This window comes from Eubalaena glacialis, chromosome 1 (genome assembly GCF_028564815.1).
Source record: "Eubalaena glacialis isolate mEubGla1 chromosome 1, mEubGla1.1.hap2.+ XY, whole genome shotgun sequence".
NCBI lineage: Eukaryota > Metazoa > Chordata > Mammalia > Artiodactyla > Balaenidae > Eubalaena > Eubalaena glacialis.
The window spans coordinates 161,137,994-161,162,236 of record NC_083716.1 but is presented as its reverse complement, the minus strand read 5'-3'; the positions used below and the strand labels follow the sequence as shown (position 1 = coordinate 161,162,236).

General features: G+C 37.0%; 1 protein-coding gene across 1 annotated transcript in view; it reads left to right on the top strand.

Annotated features, from left to right (window-relative positions):
- NEB (nebulin) overlaps nucleotides 1–24,243 on the top strand; it is a 229,620-nt gene that overhangs the window by 20,606 nt on the left and 184,771 nt on the right. Inside the window, exons 11-25 of the mRNA XM_061183866.1 lie at nucleotides 312–419; nucleotides 2,937–3,053; nucleotides 4,676–4,780; nucleotides 4,867–4,974; nucleotides 5,072–5,176; nucleotides 5,570–5,668; nucleotides 6,727–6,831; nucleotides 7,810–7,917; nucleotides 8,003–8,116; nucleotides 16,501–16,698; nucleotides 19,054–19,161; nucleotides 21,175–21,273; nucleotides 22,045–22,149; nucleotides 22,237–22,344; nucleotides 23,832–24,143. Of these exons, the coding sequence (XP_061039849.1) occupies nucleotides 312–419; nucleotides 2,937–3,053; nucleotides 4,676–4,780; nucleotides 4,867–4,974; nucleotides 5,072–5,176; nucleotides 5,570–5,668; nucleotides 6,727–6,831; nucleotides 7,810–7,917; nucleotides 8,003–8,116; nucleotides 16,501–16,698; nucleotides 19,054–19,161; nucleotides 21,175–21,273; nucleotides 22,045–22,149; nucleotides 22,237–22,344; nucleotides 23,832–24,143 (1,899 nt within the window). The remainder of the gene's footprint in view (nucleotides 1–311; nucleotides 420–2,936; nucleotides 3,054–4,675; nucleotides 4,781–4,866; nucleotides 4,975–5,071; nucleotides 5,177–5,569; nucleotides 5,669–6,726; nucleotides 6,832–7,809; nucleotides 7,918–8,002; nucleotides 8,117–16,500; nucleotides 16,699–19,053; nucleotides 19,162–21,174; nucleotides 21,274–22,044; nucleotides 22,150–22,236; nucleotides 22,345–23,831; nucleotides 24,144–24,243) is intronic.

Below are 24,243 nucleotides of genomic sequence, written 5' to 3'. Positions count from 1 at the left end.
GTTTCTTCCTAGATTCTCCTCCCTGGAAAACATTAAGTCCTCTTTTTCTCTTCTCTTAAGTTCTCTGCCTCTGGCCTTTGAGAGCTCCTTATTTGAGCTTGTCTTTCAGCCTATTATAATTTTCCCAAGTCTCTGTTAAGTTGCTAATGGTTTTTGTGATGGCACCACATTCTATAATTGTAATCTGACCTGCAGAAGCTAAGAGGAGCATGGCTTTGGGTAACATCTCCAAATGGCCTCTGTCCTCCCGTATAAAATATTTACGTAGTTTGTTCCCACAGCAGTTCTCCAGCATGTTTAATGTCTTACAGAGGAAATACCAGGAAGACTTTGAGAATATGAAAGACCAGATCTACTTCATGCAGACTGAAACACCAGAGTACAAAGCGAATAAACAAGCTGGGGTGGCAACTAGCAAGGTATGGGGACATTCTCTAGTTTATCTTGATGGTCTCAGTGTGGGTGAATTTCTTACAACTCTTACTTTTGTATATAATGGGAAAAAAAGGTTCTTAGGGGAACAATAAGAAAAATACTTTGGGATTACAATAGGGCTACCAATTTTTTTTTAAAAAAATTGCCATGTAGGAGAATTCACAATACTCAAATACCATCTTCAGCATTTCTTAGACTAAAGGACGTTCTGATACCCAGAAGTAGAAAGGACAAAAGAATTTCTCAAGAAAAAGCAACTGGCAGCCTTGTATGCATATAGACACTTCACACTTACAACTACCATCATTTTTCTATTTTCCTACTAACTGAAAATATAGTCACAGACAAGATACTTGAATCCATGGATCTGCTCATATACTCTATAGAGTGACTTTGGTAAATAGTCTACTCCTAGGCATTCTAAAGCACTAGAAAGAGCAATAAGTTCAAAGCCAATCAGACTTGATTCTAACCCTGGTGCTGGCTCTGCTGGAGCAGTGAAAGCAGAAAGATCACATCACTTAGGAGGCTATTTCAGTATCCAGGTGCAAGACAGTGGTATTTTGGACCAGGAGGGTAGCAGAGAAAGTGATGAGAAGTATTTTGAAAGTAAAGCTGACCTGATTTGCTGATGGGTTGGATGTGGGATATGAGAGAAAAGTTTTGGTCTAAGCAACTAGATGGATGGGGTTTCCCTTTATCAAGATAGGGAAGATGGTGGAAGGAGTAGGTAATTTCTTTTTAGAGGGGAGACCTGAGCTCTTCAGATATGTAAAATTTGAGATGCCTTTGAGACACCTAAGTGGAAATGTCAAGTGGGCATTTGATTGCATGAGTCTGAAGTTTCAGGAGAGATATCTGGGAAGGCTGTATAAATTTGGGTGTCAGTAGCATATGGATTGTATTTAATGTCATAAGACTGGAGGCCATCAAGGGAGCAAGTGTAGACAGAAAACTCTAAGGACTGAACTCTGGAGTGCTTCCATGTGAAGACATCAGTGAGATGGGATTGGAGCAAAATTAGGAGAAAGTGATGTCTTGGGAAGCAGGTGAAGAAGGAAGGGAGTGAGCAACTGTGTCAAATGTTTCTGAAGTGGATTTATCAATGTATGGTCTCTGGTGAACTTAATAAGAGCAATTTGGTTGAATCTGCTTAGAGAGGGTTCGTGAGTGAATGAAAAGAGAGAAATAGAAAGTATTTTCCTGAAAAGAAAAGAAGAAAAAGGGGTAGTAGCTGATGGATAAGTAGGTGAAGAGGGGATTTTTTTAGGTAGGAGACAAAAATACCATGTTTCTATGCTGATAGAAGAAAAATCCAGTGTAGTGGGAAAATGTGATGATGTTGAGGGCTGGGGGAAGAAAGTGGCTGGAGTGTTGTCCTAGAATAGGGGAAAGGGGAAGGGACCTGGCACTTAAGAGGAGGGGATGGCTTCCCCAGAAACAGGAGAGGAGGTTGAGAATCCCAGATGCAGATAGGCGGATAGTAGGGTTTGTGAAATTTCCTTTCTGGTTGTTTCCATTGTTCAAGGAAATAGATAATTCTATAAGATAGAGAGGTTATCTATATCCTCCACTCCTGTAGAACACCCCCTGCGAGTCCCCTGTCTGGGCTCTAGGGGGTGGTGCATCTGTGTTTCAGAGTGTATCTCCTGCATTTGGATACCAAGATGATTGTATTTGTTTCTGAGGTTCTTAAATGTTGGCAGATTATCTAGGATTCCCTCAACTTGTCTATATTCTCACATTACATTGCTTGAACAAATGGCTGGCACTGGAGATCATGGTCAAGATTAGGACAAGTTTCTTGTTTTCTTTCCTTTGGACATGCGCCTGAAGGGGGCTTTTGTGCCCTCACTTAAATCTTCTGTCATAGCTGGAATTGAAGGTGCAAAGCAGGGAGGGCAGAAGGAGAAGATGAGGTTGCCAGCATTCATCTAGCCCCAGCCCCTTCCTCTTCCTCCTGCGTGTACATTAAATACACGTGTGCTCACACACATAGTCACGGATGAGGCATTAAGCTTCTAGCTTTTTTCTTTAAAAATGTGTTGGCACATAGGTAGCTGGAGGTTAAGAGATGAATGAGGGTTCTGGAGCAGCAGGTATCTGGGGCATGATATACTGTCATTATTATGATGTGCATCTTTCTTTTATTATTTCTTTCTCTCTCCCCTCCCCACCCCCCCGCCTTCCCTCCCTCTCTCTCTGAGGGCAGGGACCATGTGTTACTCTTTCTTGTATCTGTCCCAGAGCCAGGAACGTAATCGATGCCCTATGGATATTTTTGAATGAATAAATGAATGAGAAGAAAAGATATCCTGAAAATGTATGCAGTTTCCCTGCTGCTGTCATAAGTTACTATGAATATTTTGTTTATGAAATGTCAAGCTGCGATTTTTCTAAAGAGAAAATCGATTTGTGGAGCTATGTCATAACATCTGTAATAGAGACGAGAGCAAAAATAACCTGGAGAGTTACTTTATCACTTTATTTCACTCCTACAGGTAAAATACAAAGAAGACTATGAAAAGAATAAAGGAAAAGCAGATTATAATGTACTTCCTGCTTCAGAAAACCCACTGCTCAGGCAGCTGAAGGCGGCAGGAGTTGCCCTAAGCGATGTAAGTATATTCTTGTCAAAAGTGTGTTTTTAACCTTAGCAGCAAGAGAGATGAAACTTCTCTCCTTCTATAATGAATAAATGCAAATAGAACTTTGCAAATACTTTGTTATGGTGTAACAGTTTCCCTGGAGCTGTCTAACCACAGGAAGGCATTAGTGCCTCTGAGTATGATGTGTGTCAATTTGGGGAGCCTGTGGACTTAGTTCAGTGGGCAGGGAAATCCTCATTTACTTATAAGCTCCAGGAGCCTATGCCTTTGTGTGGGCAAAGAGTACATTGTAGGAGTTATGTTGTGATTCTGACAGAGGCAGAAGGAGACTTTGAAAGGGGAGGAGAGAAAGCTGAAGCCACTTAGTGCCCTACCCTTGTGCTCTTCAAGCCTGCTGCTAGGAGAAGAAGCAAAAGGTCCTGTGTTTCACAACTTCTCTCCACGAACTCTGCCATTTTCTACTCAGGTCTTGGCCCCAGAAACCATCATTTGCAGATAGCAGAACTTGAAAAATGGCTCCCTAAGTCTTCAGAGGAATTTCTACTTGTGGAATATTAAGAGCTTGCCTAATCCATTAAGTTTCAAATAGATTAGATAAGTGAGAACTGGGCCTGACATTAAAAGACTAACAGCCCAAGACCACTTTGATTAGATATCAATATAAAAAGAGACTGAACATAAGATCAGTTGAGTTTTTCCCTTTTGGTTAGGCAGTAAAAGTTTTCCAGTATTTGAGGATTATATGTAGCTCTCTGTGTGAGTTAGTTGTCTTTTCTTTGTCCCTTGAATTAAGTCAGCACCACAGAAATGTGTACATGTGACTGAGGAGTGGGGCGAGTGGAGTGGCAGGTGAGAGGATGTAAATGGATCTGTTCAAATAGCTCTACTGGGAAATCAATGCAAAGCACATCTCCTGCTTCCTAAATGAAGGTCATCTTTATCAAACATATAAAAACTGAAGTTCAAATCCATTTTGTTGAAAAAGACAGCAATATAAAAATATTGAAAATGAATAGCACTATTTACAATTTCAAAACCGAACATGAAAAAATCATGTTGTGCACTGTAAAATCCAGTAACTTTTAGAGCTAAAGATAAATCCTAGCAGAGAAGAGGAGTTAGTAGACTCTTGTATATACCTTATTTTTAAGGTGTACTGTCTGTTCATATGATAAGGGATTTTTTCCTTGGTGGAAAGAGGAAGAGTGTGTATTTCTCTGTGTGCTAGACTTTTTCCATGAAGGTTTGTTTAAAAAAAAATGAAAAATTTGCTGTTGCTCAGAGTATTCCTGTTTATTGGGGCATCACTAGTGAGGGAAGAGTATTGAGTTGGGAGGTCTAAAAGGCAGCAATTCAGATATGCAAGAACCTCTACAACTAAGGTCTTGGTCTGAGGCAGTATAGTGGTTTCTTAATTTTTTGGAGAATATTAAAAACTTAGGCTTTACAATAATTGCTAATAGAAAAGGTTTATCATTTATGACACTCCAATGTTTGATTGTCAGTTTTTAGACAGTTGACAGGTAATATCTTTTTTCTTCTTCCTTTGTTTAGTGTTGGAAAATACAAGTGCAATAATCAGGGTGGGAGTGACAGGAATCTACTTTAACTGATTTTTTTTTCTTTGACAGAAACTGTACAAGGAAAACTATGAAAAGACAAAGGCAAAGAGCATAAATTTCTGTGAGACCCCCAAATTTAAGCTTGATACAGTTCTGCAGAACTTCGTTAGTGATGTAAGCCACCCCATGGTCATTTCCTCTGTTAAATCAAAGACCCATCACTTTGCCAATAAGCAAATGAAATATGTTTTGTCTTTCAGACTAAATATAAAGATTCCTACTTAAAGAATATTTTGGGACATTATGTAGGCAGCTTGGAGGATCCATATCATATACACTGCATGAAAGTCTCAGCTCAGAACAGTGATGTAAGTTCTAAGGCAATTGTTTGACTTTCCAAATAACACATTTTTAGGGCATGAATACACTGGTTGCATCCTTATGTCTGATTTCGTTTCCTCATAGAAAAACTACAAAGCAGAATATGAAGAGGACAGAGGCAAAGGCTTCTTCCCCCAGACCATAACTCAAGAATATGAAGCAATCAAGAAACTAGATCAGTGTAAAGATGTAAGTCTGTAGTATAAACTGTGAATGTTACCACCCTCCACAGTATCTAGTGATCAAGATGTGTTTAATATTTTGACACTTTTGCAAACAAATGCAAGCAAGGAGTCTGTAAGAAACACAATTTATTTTTCCCTGTTGTCACCCACATGTCTCAAGCGCTAATTCTAGCTCATTTTCCCAAAGAAAAGTAATCAGGAATCTGAAGATATGGGAAAGTTTCCTATATAGATGTAAGAGCATCTCTCAAAGAAACTGCAGTCTAATTAGAAAAAATGTGTTTTGCTTACTGCAAGTTTCTTTTCTTTTGGGGGATGGGGTTCTGCTTGCTTGGCCTATAGGCCAACTCGGATTTGACAAGTGATACTACTAAACGTGATTCTCTTTCCCCCACAGTACACCTACAAAGTCCATCCAGATAAGACAAAATTCACTCAGGTCACCGACTCTCCTGTTCTGGTGCAAGCCCAAGTCAATTCCAAACAGCTGAGTGATGTAAGTTCCCCTAAATATCCAAGAAATCCAGTTATGAGGGATAGCATATCATAACTCTATACGTGAAATCCAGTGACTTGTCACATTTATAAAAGAGGCTACATAACTTTTAACAAGTTTAACTTGTATATATTTGTAATCACCTAAAATACTTTCCTATTTAGTTACCTTACATCTTCTTGGGTGGATAACAATTATAGTAAAAGAGTTCTGCAAGGGAAACTAACGTAGCTTAATGCACTGGAAAGAACATGAGTTTTCGAGTCAGACAGAACTGGATTCAAATTCCAGCTCTGTCATTTATGACCTGGGGCCTAGGAAAGTTGTTTAACCTCTCCATACCTCATAGTTCCCTTTGATAATTTGTGGTGGTTTTGAAGATTGTGAAAGAAGATATGCGCATAGTACACATCCTGGCCCAGAGCAGGTATTCAGTACATGGGATTTCTCTGTCTCTCAAATAAGTTTTTGGGAAATGGAGTCTTTGAGATACATTTTATCATATGAATTTTCAGTGTGAATGTCCAAACTTGTGTTGAACTAAAAAAATGAAAAATAAAAGTAACCTCAGTAGATTATGGCCAGAAATGAAGGCTTCAGTTAGAGTATCCACAAACCATAATGCATGTGAGGGGACATAACCAGATTTGTTAGAAAAGATTTTCCAGTGAGTGAGCGTTGACAGCAGAAAGGAAGAAAGGCTGTCACTCTCAGAACCTACAGGACAAATTGTGATATATAAAGAGGGGAGCTCCCACGTATGAAAGTGCCACCTCTTTCCATTAGGGCCCTACCACGGTGACAGATGTGATAACAGCTTCAACTATCCACCATGCAGTGTCAGTAAGGCAGAGTGGCCCACCCTAGATCTGGATTTCTCTTTTGATCGTAACGACTCTGTCAGTTGTTATTTAACAAAATGTATTTTACATTTTATCTCATGAAATGTACCACACAAGATTTTTTTTTTTTTTTTTTTTTTTGTATTTTGGAACAATTCTTCTTCTGAATTGAGAACTAATTGGCTCATTCTCTCTCTCTCTCTCTCTTGCTCTCAGCTAAATTACAAAGCAAAACATGAAAATGAAAAGTTCAAGTGCCATATACCTCCAGATACTCCTGCCCTTATCCAGCACAAAGTCAATGCCTATAACCTGAGTGATGTGAGTTCCTCGTGCACTATGCCATGTGTTATACTGACAACTATGCTTTTATTTTTGAATTGCCTTATTGAATAAATATTTCAATGTTAAAGATGGGAATAACACTTAACATTTGTATCGTGTCCCTATGCCTCTGCCAGGGTAACTTTAAACTCACCTTATAAAATGTGTGTAGCAATCTTGTAAGTAGCTTCATACAATGAGACAATCTTAATATATTTTAACCAACCCTCAAAATACCACCATTCATGTATGTTTAATTGCAAGTCTTAATGTAAGCTCTTTTAGCCATATATCCTTTTATACTATACTATAATTTTCTTTCAGGACCTCATACTTTAAGATACAGTTTCATTTTGTTTATTCCCCAGGCATATAAAGTCCCTTATTTCACACAAACGATACTTATTTCTACATGTAAGAGAACTTGCACTAACAAAGATATAGGGTACTCAAAAGGCATAAGGCCAGGTATCCATTGCTATCTTTCATTTCCAAACTTAATTTTATAGAAAAGTCAAATTACCCTTGAGGGTTTCAATTTCTTCAACAATTCTTTAAATAAGTACTAAAATTATCCAACATCAATGAGTATTGCAATGATTCGTGAAATAACCTTTTCAGAGGACTTTGAGATCAAATGAAAATGGTGCCTTTATATAATACAAAGTAAGCTAACTATAGAATATTTGTGCCACTCTATAAAATATTCAGTGTTAGGAATCAAATATTAGTATGATAACTAGAATGAAGTTAATATAATGCAATATTCTCATGGAGAGTAGAGAAGCTTAATCTTAGAGAATTGGAAGATTCATCTTGAGGAGAATTATCTAAAATATGCACAATTTCTTAAACAAAGAAAATGGTCTATTTATTTTATATTAAGACAAGGTATTGGGTTACCCTCTAGTCTTTAAAGTGTGATAACATGCATATTATTTTTGCCCATTCCTGTGCTGAAATTTTTCTGTCCAGAATGCTTATAAGTATGACTGGGAGAAGACCAAAGCTAAGAAGTTTGACATTAAGGTGGATGCCATTCCCCTGCTGGCAGCCACGGCCAATACCAGGATCACTAGCGATGTGAGTATGGCCTGGGCACCTGGACAGGGGGGGCCTCAGCAATCTTCCTGATGAGTGAGATCTGGCACATGTGATGTCTTTGCAGGTGATGTACAAGAAAGACTATCAGAAAAACAAAGGAAAGATGATTGGAGCCCTCAGCATTAACGATGATCCCAAGATGCTGCACTGTTTGAAGACGGCCAAAAACCAGAGTGATGTGAGTGCTTTTGTGAATCTGTCTTGTTTTCAAGATTGTGTCCCAGTCAACATGCCCAAGGGTAGTGATGTAAAAAGATTCCATATCCATGGGCTCTCTCAGGTTCACAACAATGAACTGCTGAGGAGAACTTTAGAAGTAGAATGATTCCCCAGGCTCTTGCACCTCTCATGTTTGAGGAGAGAAATTAATGATTTGTACTTGATCTCCATTTCACTTTGAAAAAACCTGTATTCATATTTAGTAGAATATTGATTGTAATTCTCAACACCTTTTGGAAAACATTAAGATGTTTTCATATTTTCTAATTGAAAAGTAACTTAAAATTGTGGTTTAAAAAGTGACTATTTTGGAAGAAAATCATGAGTCAGAGATAAAAATCTTAGTATAGCTAACATTGCTCTTTACTGACTTCAGTAATTAGTATTGGCCTAGGTCTAAGATAAATATTCCATTAATTATAGGCCCCGTTGAGAATCTGATAAAAGATCTGGTCCATCTCTTTAGGAAAATGGAGTTTTTTTCACATCTTTTGCCTGACTTTCATAGAGAATTCATGGATTCCCTAAGGATTGCCTTTAGGATATCTATCATCTTCCAGTTAAAATTCTTACCATAGAGAGGCAAACATATACTATTGAAAATTACAATATACACTGTGTTTTAAAATGTTTGGAGAATCCCTTAAGAGTGGTAAGAATGTTCAACATAGCTTGCAAATATTAGCTTTTCATGATGAAAGAGAAGGGTGTTTGTATCATTTACTTTCATTTTAACCATGTGTTCATATCGTGAGCTATTAAACCTTCTTTAAATCATTTCACATTTACTATATAGTCATATAGCACTTTAAATGTCTTATTCAGTTATTTTCTCTAGTAAATTCACACTGAATTAGGTACAGTGTGATTATATACAGTCAGTATACAGTGCTCACATACATAATACTATCTTCTTCACCAGTTCCTTATTTTGTCTCAACTCAAGAAAGTTATAGCTCCCATTGACAGCACATGTATGTTTACCTTTGGTTTTTACCCTACCACAGAACCCATTAGAACACTAAGTTATTAAGTGCATAATAAGTGTTCAATAAGTACTTGTTAATTGATTCATGTTGGCAACCAAAAGAGATAGTCAATGATGAGTCATTCTCAAATAATATTCAGGCTAAAATCTAAGCTGCAGATACAGAACACACATCGCTTTTAAAAGGAGTCTTTTAAAGCCATTTGGGACTAAACAACATGCTACTAAAAAACCAGTTAGTCAATGAAGGAATCAAAGAGGAAATCAGAAAATACCTCAAGACAAATGAAAATGGAAACACAACACTCCAAAATCTATGGAATACAGCAAAAGAAGTTTGAAGAAGGAAGTTTATAGTGATATAGGCCTTCCTCAAGAAACAAGACAAATCTCAAATAAATAACCCAATCTACCACCTAAAGGAATTGGAAAAAGAAGAACAAACAAAACCCAAAGTCAGCAGAAGGAAGAAAATAATAAAGATAAGAGAGGAAATAAATAAAATGGAAATTTAATAAAACAATAGAAAAGATCAATGAAACCAAGAACTGTTATTTTGAAAAGAGAAAAAAACTGATAAAGCCAAGATCACCAAGAAGAAAAGAGAGGACCCAAATAAACAAAATAAGAAATGAAAGAGGACAAATAACCAATACCACAGAGATACAAAAGTTATAATACTATGAACAGTTATATGCCAACAAATTGGACAACCTAGAAGAAATGGACAAATTTCTAGAAACATACAACTTGCCAAAACTGAATCAAGAAGAAACAGATATTTGAACAGACCAATCGCTAGTAGTGAAATGGAATTTGCATTAAAAAAAAAAAAATCCAAGCAAACAAAAGTCTAGGACCAGACGGCTTCACAGGTGAATTCTACCAAACATATAAAAAAGAACTAATACCTATCCTTCTCAAACTATTCCAAAAAATTGAAGAAGATGGAACACTCCCAAATTCATTCTATGAGGCCACAGTTACCCTAATATCAAAACCAGAAGAAGATACTAGAAAAAAATTACAGACCAATATCTTTAAGTACAGATGCAAAACTCCTCAACAAAATATTAGCAAACTGAATCCAACAGTATATAAAAAGGATCATATACCATAATTGAGTTGGATTTATTCCAGGGAGGCAGGATGGTTCAATATTTGCAAATCAATCAATGCGATTCACCACATTAACAAAAAGAAAGGATAAAGATCACATGATCATCTCAACAGATGTAGAAAAAGCATTTGACAAAATTCAATATCCATTCATGGTAAAAACTCATCAAAGTGGGTATAGAGGGAACATATCTCAACAAATAAAAGCCATTTATGACAAACCCACAGCTAACATCATACTCAGTGATGAAAAGCTGAAAACCTTCCCTCTAAATTCAGGAACAAGCAAGGATGCCCACTCTTTCCACGTCTTTTTAACATAGTATTGGGAGTCCTAGCCACAGCAATCAGAAAAAATAAATAAATAAATAAAAATAATAAAAAGCATCCATATTGGAAGGGAAGAAGTAAAATTGTCACTATTTGTAGATGATATGATACTTTATATAGAAAACCCTAAAGTCTGCACCCAAAAACAATTAGAACTAATAAATGAATTTAGTAAAGTTTAAGGATACAAGATTAATATACAGAAATCTGTTGCTTTTGTATACACTAATAATGAACTATCAGAAAGTAAAAAAAAAAGCCACATTTAAAATTGCATCAAAAGAATAAAATAGGAATAAATTTTTTTTTAATTCAAACAAAGTCACAAAAATTATAATCATCCTCATCAGTTCACTCAGTCCCATGTAATTAATGTTTTCTTCATCTTGATCTTTTGTTAACACTTTTATGAATACATCAGTTTTCCATTAGAGTTCTGAAAATGCTTATTCATTCAGTTCAGCAGTATAGTCAGTTACCAGAAACCTGTACTTGTCAGAGTCTTTTCCATGAATTCCTTGGAGATGAAATCCTTTTATAGGAACATTTTTGCAAAAGCATCAGAGTACACCCAGAACTGTCTGTAAATGACAAAAGACTTTAAAATGACCATGGTTTGATGAAAGTTGTGATGAAACTTGAAAACTTGAAAGATTTGATGAAAGTTCATAATAATGCAATTGACAAGGAAATTTAGTTATTTCTGAGATATACATTTTAAAGTAATAACTAGAATTATGACTTATAACATTATACCAGAACATATAAGATTTTTAGAGATTTCATGTAATGTCTGAAACATTTATATTAACATATTTCCATACAAATAACCCAAAGAAAGTTTAGTATTAGTTGTTTTTTTGTTTGTTTGTTTGTTTGGTTTTTTATACTGCAGGTTCTTATTAGTCATCAATTTTATACATATCAGTGTATACATGTCAATCCCAATCACCCAATTCAGCACACCACCATCCCCACCCCACCGTGGTTTTCCCCCCTTGGTGTCCATACGTTTGTTCTCTACATCTGTGTCTCAACTTCTGCCCTGCAAACCGGTTCATCTGTACCATTTTTCTAGGTTCCACATACATGCGTTAATATACGATATTTGTTTTTCTCTTTCTGACTTACTTCACTCTGTATGACAGTCTCTAGATCCATCCACATCTCAACAAATGACTCAATTTCATTCCTTTTTATGGCTGAGTAATATTCCATTGTACATATGTACCAAAACTTCTTTATCTATTCGTCTGTCGATGGGCATTTAGGTTGCTTCCATGACCTGGCTATTGTAAATAGTGCTGCAATGAACATTGGGGTGCACGTGTCTTTTTGAATTATGGTTTTCTCTGGGTATATGCCCAGTAGTGGGATTGCTGGGTCATGTGGTAATTCTATTTTTAGTTTTTTAAGGAACCTCCATACTGTTCTCCATAGTGGCTGTATCAATTTACATTCCCACCAACAGTGCAAGAGGATTTACTTTTCTCCACACCCTCTCCAGCATTTGTTGTTTGTAGATTTTCTGATGATGCCCATTTCTAACTGGTGTGAGGTGATACCTCACTGTAGTTTTGATTTGCATTTCTCTAATAATTAGTGATGTTGAGCAGCTTTTCATGTGCTTCTTGGCCATCTGTATGTCTTCTTTGGAGAAATGTCTATTTAGGTCTTCTGCCCATTTTTGGATTGGGTTGTTTGTTTCTTTAATATTGAGCTGCATGAGCTGTTTATATATTTTGGAGATTAATCCTTTGTCCGTTGATTCGTTTGCAAATATTTTCTCCCATTCTGAGGGTTGTCTTTTCATCTTATTTATGGTTTCCTTTGCTGTGCAAAAGCTTTGAAGTTTCATTAGGTCCCATTTGTTTATTTTTGTTTTTATTTCCATTACTCTAGGAGGTGGATCAAAAAAGATCTTGCTGTGATTTATGTCAAAGAGTGTTCTTCCTATGTTTTCCTCTAAGAGTTTTATAGTGTCCGGTCTTACATTTAGGTCTTTAATCCATTTTGAGTTTATTTTTGTGTATGGTGTTAGGGAGTGTTCTAATTTCATTGTTTTACATGTAGCTGTCCAGTTTTCCCAGCACCACTTATTGAAGAGACTGTCTTTTCTCCATTGTATATCTTTGCCTCCTTTGTCATAGATTAGTTGACCATAGGTGCGTGGGTTTCTCTCTGGGCTTTCTATCTTGTGCCATTGATTTATGTTTCTGTTTTTGTGCCAGTACCATATTGTCTTGATTACTGTAGCTTTGTAGTATAGTCTGAAGTCAGGGAGTCTGATTCCTCCAGCTCCGTTTTTTTCCCTCAAGACTGCTTTGGCTATTCGGGGTCTTTTGTGTCTCCATACAAATTTTAAGATGATTTGTTCTAGCTCCGTAAAAAATGCCATAGGTAATTTGATAGGGATTGCATTGATTCTGTAGACTGCTTTGGGTAGTATAGTCATTTTCACAATATTGATTCTTCCAATCCAAGAACATGGTGTATCTCTCCATCTGTTGGTATCATCTTTAATTTCTTTCATCAGTGTCTTATAGCTTTCTGCATACAGGTCTTTTGTCTCCCTAGGTCGGTTTATTCCTAGGTATTTTATTCTTTTTGTTGCAGTGGTAAATGGGAGTTTAAAATAGGAATAAATTTAATGAAGGAGGTAAAATACCAGTACTCTGAAAACTATAAGACATTGATGAAGAAAATTGAAGGTGATACAAAACAATGGAAAGATATCCCATTCTCATGGGTTAGAAGAATTAATGTTGTTAAAATGCCCATACAACCCAAAGAAATCTACAGATGTTACGCAATCCATATCAAAATACCCATAACATTTTTCACATAACTAGAACAAATAATTCTAAAACTTATATGGAACCACAGTAGATCCTGAATAGCCAAACCAATCTTGAGAAGAAAGAACAAAGCTGGAGGTATTATGCTTCCAAACTTCAGACTATATTACAAAGCTACAGAAGTCAAAACAACATGGTCCTGTACAAAATCAGACACAGAGATCAATGGAACAGAATAGGGAGCCCAGAAATAAACTCACGCCCCTATGGTCAATTAAACTATGACAAAGGAGGCAAGAATACACAATGGAGAAAAGACAGTCTCTTCAATAAGTGGTGCTGGGGAAACTGGACAGCTACATGTAAAAGAATGAGATTAGAACTCCATATACAAAAATAAACTCAAAATCAATTAAAGACCTGAAACCATAAAACTCCTAGAAGGGAACATAGGCAGAACACTCCTTGACGTAAATCTTGGCAATATTATTTTGGATCTGTCTCATAAAGCAAAAGAAATTAAAACAAACAGAAAAAATGGGACCTAATTAAACTTAAAATCTTTTGCATAGCAAAGGAAACTGTCGACAAAATGAAGAGACAATCTATGAAATAGAAAATATTTGCAAATGATATGGCCAACAAGGGGTTTAAATCCAGACTATATAAATGGCTCGTGCAGCTCAGTATCAAGAAAACAAACAATCAAAAAAAAAAAAAAAAGAAAATGGGCAGAAGACTTGAATAAACATTTTTCCAAAGAAGGCATACTGGTGGCTGACAGTCACATGAAAAGATGCTCAGCATTGCTAATTATTAGAGAAATACAAATCAAAACAACAATGAGATATCACCTCATACCTGTCAGAATGGCTATCATCAAAAAGTCTACAAATAGCAAATGTTGGCAAGGATGTAGAGAAAAGGGAACCCCCCTACACTGTTGGTGGGTGTGTAAATTGGTGCAGCCACTATGGAAAACAGTATGGAGCTTCCTTAAAAAACTAAAAATAGAGCTACCATATGATCCAGCAGTTCCACTCCTGGGCATATATCCAGAAAAGACGAAAACTCTAGTTCAAAAAGATACATGTACCCCAATATTCGTAGCAGCATTATTTACAATAGCCAAGATATGGAAGCAACCTAAGCATCCATCAACAGATAAATGGATAAAGAATATGTGGTATATATATACAATCGAGTATCACTCAGCCATAAATGAGTGAAATTCTGCCATTTGCAACAGTGTGGATGTACCTAGAGAATATTATGCTTGTAAAATAAGTCAGATGGAGAAAGACAAATCTGTATGATATCACTTATATGTGGAATCTAAAAAATAAAACAAATGAACGTATATAACAAAACAGAGACAGACACAGATATAGAAACAAACTTGAATTGATAGTTACCAGTAGGGAGAGGGAAGGAGAGAGAGGCAAGGGGTATAGGGGTATGGGATTAAGAGACACAAACTATTATGTATAAAATAGATAAGCAATTAGGTTATATTGTACAATACAGGGAATTATAGCCATTATCTTGTAATAACTTTTAATGGAGTGGAATCTGTAAAAATACTGAATTACTATTCTGTCTACCTGAAACTAATATTGTAAATCAACTATACTTCAATAAAAAAATAAATCAGTAGGGAATTCCCTGGTGATCCAGTGGTTAGGACTCCGCACTTCCACTGCAGGGGGGCACAGGTTCCATCTCTGGCTGGGGAACTGGGATCCCACAGGCCACACGGTGGGACCAAATAAATAAATAGATAAAAATAAAAATAAATAAAGCCATTTGGATCTTTGACAACCTTTTATATGTGCAGGCATGTGTGAGCTTATCTGAACTTGAACAAAAGGGTCAAAACAATTTAGTCAAAAACACTTCCACACACCAACTGCTATTGCAACATTGCTTTATCCGTTTATTTCTAATAAATACAAACTGTCTTTATTTTTTTCAGTGTTCTTGCATGCCATCAGAAAGTTTCCATATTTTATTTTCATAAACCAGGGCCTAGATTTTACAATTAAGAGAGAAATTTATTCTGTGAAACTGACTACCCACGATGTTTTAGCTGGAAGACCATATTCCCTAAGAAAGTTAAAAGATTGGATTATTTGTAAAAGGAATTTCTGCAGGAGATTTATAATGCACATATATACTTGCTAGCTTGGATCACTGTCTTTAGAGCTTATGTGATTATAGGGAGATATAATAGGTTTAGAATCTTCCTAAAGGAAAAATTCTGGGTCAGAATTTTTCTCTCTTTTAAGGTAATTGGTGAGCAGACGTGATGAAGCTGGGACTTTGACCTAATTAACACCCTGTCTAACCATTCCAGAAAACCAACCAATGAAAGTGCCTTCTGAGGCCAGTCAGGACATTTGGTTTATGAGAACACTGTATGTAAGGGCCAAGGTTACTTCAGTGGCTCAATTTCATAAATTTTTCTCCTTTGAGGTCTTATAACTGCTGAAATCTGAAACTTCTTTTAAATTGTTACCAAAATTAAACTTAGTACGAAAAAACCTCTGGGATTCTCAGTGGGGCTTATCTATTGTCCAAAGTAGAATAGTCAGCTTGAAAAATCAGTAACTATTCACTTAAAGATGACTTTAGAAAAGTCAAGAAGTCAAGTGTACAGCTCTATTTATGAAGTCGTCATTTTATAAAATCAGAAGTATGAAATGATTGACATATGATTTTTGACGATTTAAAAAATACTTCTTTAATGGAAGACTCTTCAAAGGTTAGATTACCTTAGCAGAAATCATGCTTGCTAGTGGTCCTTGAAAAACCCTGTTTTAAAATAAAATAATAGCTGGCTGAATCAGAAGCTGTGGCCCATTCCTACTGTCTGACAGATCCTCTTTGATCTAGACAAAGATTTGAGAAGATCTGTCCATGCATCTGCCCATTATTTTGGGAGGGGCGGTTTCAGTGATGTGAAACATATGATCAAATTTTAGGAAAACATAACTAACTAGAAGGAAAAAATCTCTATCTTGTATTTGTTGCTTATGAGAGATCTCTGTGCTTTTCTGGAAATCCATTGAAGATTTGTGCTAATAAATGGTAATGTCCTATTCACAGCGTGAATATCGTAAAGACTATGAAAAGTCAAAAACTATCTACACGACACCTCTTGATATGCTCCAAGTGACTCAAGCTAAGAAATCTCAGGCAATTGCCAGTGATGTGGACTATAGGCACCTCTTACACAGTTACAGCTACCCGCCGGACAGCATTAACGTGGACCTTGCCAAGAAGGCTTATGCACTGCAGAGTGATGTGAGTAACCCGATTTTCTCTCTTCCCTCTTTTGAAGGTAGAAACTGAAAAGGATTTCTAAGTTGAGTGATGTTTTTGGCAATTCTCAGAAGTAGCTGCATTGTCTTCTGTATGTAGCAAGTATGTAATGGGAAAATGAGCCTTGGGATTCTATGAGAGCACGCCCCTCAGAGTTAGAGAGGCCTGGGTCTGGCAAGCACCCCATCACAGTTTCCTTTTGGGAAAGTGATCACCCTTGCTGAGTTTAGAGTCCTCCTTGCAAAATTGGAATAATACAAAAGAATTGTTTTCATTATTTAAATGCATTCAAAATACTCTTAGCATGGTGCTGGGCCCTGGTGAATTCTCAGTAAATATTCACTATTATCATCATCACCATTATCATAATTATCACATTCATCATTATCAATAATTTTTTATATAGATTGCTATCTTGCTGAAAATAAAATATATTATTTATAGCATTACTTTTTATAATAGCTGGGTTTTTTTTCCTGCAGATCAAAACTTCTTTAGGCAAATTAATTTGTCTGAGCTATACAATTGAATACTTTATCCTAACAATTCTATTTTTTTAAATGGTAAAATAGACATAACAATATTTGCCATCTTTACCAGTTTTAATTGTACAGTTCAGCAGCAGTTAATTACATTCCCATTATTGTGCAACCAATCTCCAGAACTTTTTCATCTTGCAAAAGTGCAACTCTCTGCACATCAAACAACTCCCCATTTCCTCTTCCCCTCAGTCCCTGTCAACCACCCTTCTACTTTCTGTCTCTGTGAGTTGGACTACTCTAAAGACCTCGTATCAATGGAATTATGCAGTGCTTGTCCTTTTGTGACTGCTTTATTTCACTTAGCATAATGTCCTCAAGGTTCATCCATGTTATAGTATGTGTCAGAATTTCCTTCCTTTTTGAGGCTGAATTCTATTCCATTCTATGTGTATACATTTGGGTTATCCATTCATCTGTCAGTGAACATTTGGGTTGCTTCCACCTTCTGGCTATTGTGACTAATGCCACAATGAACATGGATGTATGAATATCTTCAAGATCCTGCTTTCAATTCTTTCGCGTATATACCCAGAAGTAGAATTTCTGGATGATTTGGTAGTTCTATTTTTAATTTTTTGAGGAATCGCTGTACTATTTTCCAAGCAGCTGCACAATTTTACATTCTCATCACTAAAAATTCTATTTTATGCATTATTATCTTATTTGTTTCATTTTGTTATGTTTCTTCCTCCCAAATAGATCATAGGTTTTTCAAAGGCAGGAACCAATGGTTTCTTGATTTTTCATTCCAGTTAGAAGGCCCACACTAAAGAACAATCATCTGAATTTTGTATCTAGAGTACATATTTTAGGTATCACCTATAGCCAGACAACAGCAGTAGGTCATTATTTTAATAGCATCAAGTAACTGTCTCCCAGGTAGGTCCAATTCCAAATGATAACTGCTCTCCATAAGCAAATTATTGAATACAACTATATTAAAGTGTGTTGTTAGCCAATGTAGAAACACTCCTAAGCTTACCATTACACATGAAGGGCAATATGTGTAAACACTTAATACAAATAACTACTATCAAGTCTTATCAGAAAATGAGCAAAATTATCCACCTTCAATATGGCCTTCAGTTATAATTTGACCATAGAAACATAATACATAATATGTTCTAGTGAGCAAACATCTCACGTTTGATGATCTAAATATAACAATTTCATTTATTCTTTGAAATACAGCTTTGAATTTAGCAGGTTGGAATTATAATTCCACATACTTTGGAAATAAGGATGAAGTAGAACATATGCCAACTAGAAAGAACAGTGAAAACCTAAGGGCTGTTAAAATCTCTCCCCAAGGAAATGTTTAAAATAACCTCAATGTATGGAATAAGGAAACTGGTCAGAAATCTTAAAAGCATTCTTTTGGGGAAAATGTTAATGATTTTACGAAGAAGGATGATGCTGAGTAAAGAAATGTAACCTGGGGCTTCCCTGGTGGCGCAGTGCTTGAGAATCTGCCTGCCACTGCAGGGGACACGGGTTCGAGCCCTGGTCTGGGAAGATCCCACATGCCGTGGAGCAACTGGGCCCGTGAGCCACAATTACTGAGCCTGCGTGTCTGGAGCCTGTGCTCCGCAACAAGAGAGGCCGCGATAGTGAGAGGCCCGCGCACCGCGATGAGTGGCCCCCGCTTGCCACAACTAGAGGGGGCCCTCACACGGAAACGAAGACCCAACACAGCCAAAAAATAAAATAAATAAATAAATAATAAAAGTGTTTAAAAAATAAATAAATAAATAATTTTTAAAAAAGAAATGTAACCTTTCTCTTGGTGTTTTAGGTCACATACAAAGCTGACTACAACAGCTGGATGAAAGGTTGCGGCTGGGTACCTTTTGGGTGCTTAGAAATGGAAAAGGCAAAGCAAGCTTCAGACATTCTTAATGAGGTAAAGCCATCATATCTCTGTGTGTCACAGAGATAGATTTGTGAATGTAACATGGTAAAACTTCCCAAACCATGGGAAATGCCTCCTTTACCACTTCATTTTCTAGTATTGTTGCTGAGGAAAAAAACCCCAACTTATCATGTGCATGAATTATCTCGGTAGATAATCATACCTCTTCACATCACCAAAGTCGTTTATGTTAACCACTCATGACAGAAATATTTTTAACAGCTTTATCGAGGTATAGTTTGCATACCACAAAAATTCACATATTTTAAGTGTACACCTTGACAAGTTTTAATAAATCCATATAGTTGCATAGCCATCCCCACAATTGAATTTTTTTTAACTGGTAAATGCATCTTTATTTTTCAGAAGCAATATAGAAAATGAGTAGTATATTATGAAATACACAATATAGGAGTGAAATCAACATGGTCAAGGGAGGTTGGACTGCAAGCTCTGTTAGGTTGTTGGATGCAGTTGGTATCAAGAGATTAGGTCAAGGTTGCTTCAACTTTGGCCTTGGGTTTCATGAGATCCCCCTACTAGTTAGGAATGGTTTTAGCAGCAAGAAAAAGAGAATACTTGAAGTTATGGAGGCTACTCAAATACTTTGCCTTCAAAATAGTCAGGAGGGAGTTGGCTGCTGGCGTAGATTCAGGGGCTCAGTGATATCAGACCCACAATTGAATTTTAAGATGCTGCTAGCACCCCCAAAAATTCCCACTCCCATTTTCAACCCCAGACAACCACCGATCTGATTTCTGCCTCTATAATTTTGCCTTTTCTAGAAATTTCTTTTGTATCAGGATTCTTTCACTTAGCGTAATGTTTTTGAGGTTCGTCCATATCTCTACATGTGTCTGTAATATTTTCCTTTTTATTAGTGAGAGTAGTATTCCTTTGCACGGCTATATCACACTTTGATTGTCCAGTTAGTGGGCATGTGGATTTTTTCCAATATTTGGCAATTGTGAATTATGCATATAATGACTATTATAGAAATTTTCTTTGAAGTATTATTATACCTTATGCTATATTCTTGATGACTTTGAAGCAGTCACTTAAAACAGTCACTTCTCTGACAGCAGTTGAACATTCCCCCTGCTGTCAGGTGAATCCGTCATCCAGGAAGTTAGACCACATAAAGAAGGGTCAGAGGTGCTAAGTGAGGGTTGTCTTCCACACCCAAGTTTTTGTTGTTCTTATTGTTTTGTACTTCTGTTTGTTTTTGGTGAAAACCACTTTATCTACTCAAGAGATCTTTCAGAAAAAATTCTGGGTTAGTGGTTTTCAGAAGTCTGAAGTTGAAAGAGGGATGCTACTATATACACAAAAGTGGGATGTATAGTATGCAAAAATGAAGAGAACTAGGAGAAGAATATAGGAATAAGGGTAGCTAGATGTTGCCAACTCCCAATTGAGACATCTTCCCCATGGGCCCTCTCCTGTGTCTCCTCAGCACTTTAGTGATAACTTATGTACTAACCTCATTAAGGCTTGCAAAGCAAAAGTCCTTCTTTTCTTATTAATAATCCATAGCTATTGCCCTAGTTCCTCAATTCCCTCAACTGGAGAGCTTCAGTTGCTGATGGAGTGACAAGGAAAATGACATTCCTGGGAGCTTGTTTAGTGTCATGCAAAGATACTCCAAATGTTCTTGCATGCTTTTCTGTTAATCCTTTAGAAAACTTTGTAATGTTTCAGGATTCTGCTGAGCTTTCACAGTGCCTTCTTTCACATCATAAGCAAGAAATTAAGAGAGTAAAGTTGTTCCTGAAAGTTATATTTGTCTGTACTGCCCCAAACAATCCAAAATTAAAACATTTTCTTTAAACGTTGGTTTTTGTATTGTATTCATTTTTTCCCCCAAGCCAGCAAAGAATCAAATATTTTTACATTTTAAAATCAGGAAAATTTCTTGTCCCTCCAAAATAAATTTAAAGTATTTTGATTTATTAGCCTTTGGTGAAAGTATTATTATCTTTCTCTTTTTAATTTGTCAAACAGAAAAAATATCGCCAACATCCAGATACTCTCAAGTTTACTTCGATTGAAGATGCTCCAATTATAGTACAGTCTAAGATTAACCAGGCCCAGAGGAGTGATGTAAGTGTTAATTCTCTCTGTATTTAAATGTTAACTAATACAAATACATTTGTATTCTAAATGTAATGATCACCTGTACTTATTAGGCAATCTAAAGAGACTCAGTTATATGAGCAACTGTATAATTCCCCAGGTTTTCATTAAAAAAGCACACCTAATTCATATCTTTAGAGGATTATATATATTTCAGTGATTGGACATTGCTCTCGAGGAAAAGGTAAGAGGGGCTTCTCTTGATAACCAGAAATACAAGCCTATTTCTAGGAAAGATCAGGAAAGTGATTATAGACACTACATCATATGAAGGGGTTATATTTAAAGTCAGAGGCAAGACAAAAATCATGCTTAGTAAAAACTACCCCTAAGTCCCTTTAGTCACCCACTGCCCACAAAATATAATATAGATAGTTGGTAAATCCCACCCTATTAACTTTTCCTATGCTCAGGAAAGTGTCTGCAGGTTAACTTTGTCTTTGGGTCACTTTCCTGGGCTCTTAGGTAGGTCCCCCTACCTTAGTCTGGAGGTTCTTAGCACATACCAAGGGACTTTTGCCAAGGCTAAACAGGCACTAAGATCAGACCCTGTGCAATTGCATAGGAGATCTTAAATGCCTACAAATATTTTCTGGGGAATGTGGGGAAGGCACAGAGAGTGTCTTTCATTAAAAAAACTCCTCTGTGCAATGTGATCTGCTCCAAAATTATTCTCCTGTGCCGTTAAACACTTTCCCCTACTTTATTTGTTTGTTTATGTGTTTTTTTCTCTTCCAGATTGCCTACAAAGTCAAAGGGGAGGAATTTATTCACAAGTACAGTCTGCCGGCGGATGTGCCCCAGTTCATTCAGGCTAAAGTCAACGCCTACAATATCAGTGAGGTGTGCATGTGGGCTCAGCCGCTCACTGAGGGTTAAGCCTTTTCTACACGTGGTCTGAGTTATCTTCAAATGACATTTTTCTTTCAGAATATGTACAAAGCAGACTTGAAAGATCTGAGCAAGAAGGGATACGACCTGAGAAACGATGCGATCCCCATCAAAGCTGCCAAAGCTGCCAGGCAGGCGGCGAGTGACGTAAGTCCAGCTGGTGGTCACCTGTGTGTAACCAGAAAATGGGGGCAGGTGGGCTTCTTATCCAAGTCCCCACGTCTGCTGTCCCTGACTGGAAGCAAGCCAGGCTGAAACTATTTAGAGAAGAAAGTTCCCTAAACAGATCTGAATTTTCTTGGGGGTAAGGATTTGTATAACCTTAATCAATCTGTTCTAATCAAGCCCCCTAATTTAAAATTCTCATCTATATTTCTGCACAAATTCACGTTATTTCTCTTATAGAAATAAAGAAGTTACCTGCTATTGACATCATAATAACCTCCTGATGGTAAACCTTTATCTCAAAACTTGCTTAATTTCTATGAATTCCCTCTTTGCCTTACCTCTCTTTTCACTTCATTGCTTCTACAGACTGATGAATGGGCTTCAGGTGTCAGAGCCCCTAAGAGTCAGTCATTAGGTTGCATTAAAGTTAAGACTTTTGTTTCTTTTCCTATCTTACTTCAACTCAGATGTGAACTGAAGTCACTTTGCTCTTTGAGATTTAAATAAAATGGACTCAAGCCCCCTCCTGCTGTCCTGCAGGCAGTGGGATTCCCTCCCCATGATTGCTGCATTCTCTGAGGTTTTTGCTTTTCTGATCACCTCTGCCTCCTGGTTTGCACATGATGGTTTTGCTCTGGCTCACCTGGGCTCTCCTCCCCTAGATTTATTCTCTTTCTGCTCTGCGTGATCCAGAGATGGAACTCAGCCCCTTCTTTTTGGTTTCCCTCCAAATCCCAAGCACAACTTTAATGATTGTTTGAAATGGAGTTGTCACTGCAGCAATGTAAATACATTAAGACTGAATAATGAATGTCCGTGTCCTAAAAGCCCTGCTCCAGAATTTCTCACTGATCCCCTTTCTCTGTGGGTGATCTCTTCCAGCCACCCCACCCCAGCATACACACAAACCTTCCCTCACATCTCTGCTTCTCCGTTTCCTGGGGTTCTTCCCAAGTCTCCTCAAGGACGCTTAAATCTCCCCACTTTATTATTCAGAACCAATTAGTGTTACACACTACTGGTTCTGGGTCTCCCTTTGAATATCCAAAGACTCATTAAAATTGTACTATTACTACTACTAGTATAATTCTATTAATAAAATAGCCAGCTATTGGCTTTAGAAGCACAGTATAATTGGTAGAGTTTGTGAAATATTTATCTTTTCATTTGTCTCTATCACTGTCTAAGTGGAACAGAACTTATTTTACTGTGTCACTGATATAAATTATAGTAACGTCCCCACCCCAACCTCCCTTGGGTGGCAGAAGCAACCACAGGCAACCAAATGGGCTCTAAATAACATTTTAATTTTAATAGGCTACATTTCAAATATATACAAACAAATATCAAATTGTTTGGTTATTGAAATAATTTCTGGGAAGCTCAGTTGCTCAAATCACGGTCTCATTGTTCAGTAAAACCTTCATAACTACATTAAAAAATATGCCCACCTTTGTTTCCAACAGGTTCACTACAAAAAAGATTATGAAAAAGCCAAAGGGAAAATGGTTGGCTTCCGAAGTCTCCAAGATGATCCTAAACTGGTTCATTATGTGAATGTGGCCAAGATACAATCGGACCGGGAGTATAAAAAAGACTATGAGAAGACAAAGACCAAATACAACACACCCCATGATATGTTCAACGTTGTGGCAGCTAAGAAAGCTCAGGATGTTGCCAGCAATGCCAACTATAAGCATTTGCTTCATCACTACACCTACCTGCCTGATGCCATGGACCTGGAATTGTCGAAAAACATGATGCACATACAGAGCGATGTAAGTGACATTAACTCCACGAGACAGTCCCCCTCTAAGGAGGGAGCCTGCGTGAGAGAACCCACTGCCTGGGGCACTCACTTCTCTCTTCTCTCTTTGC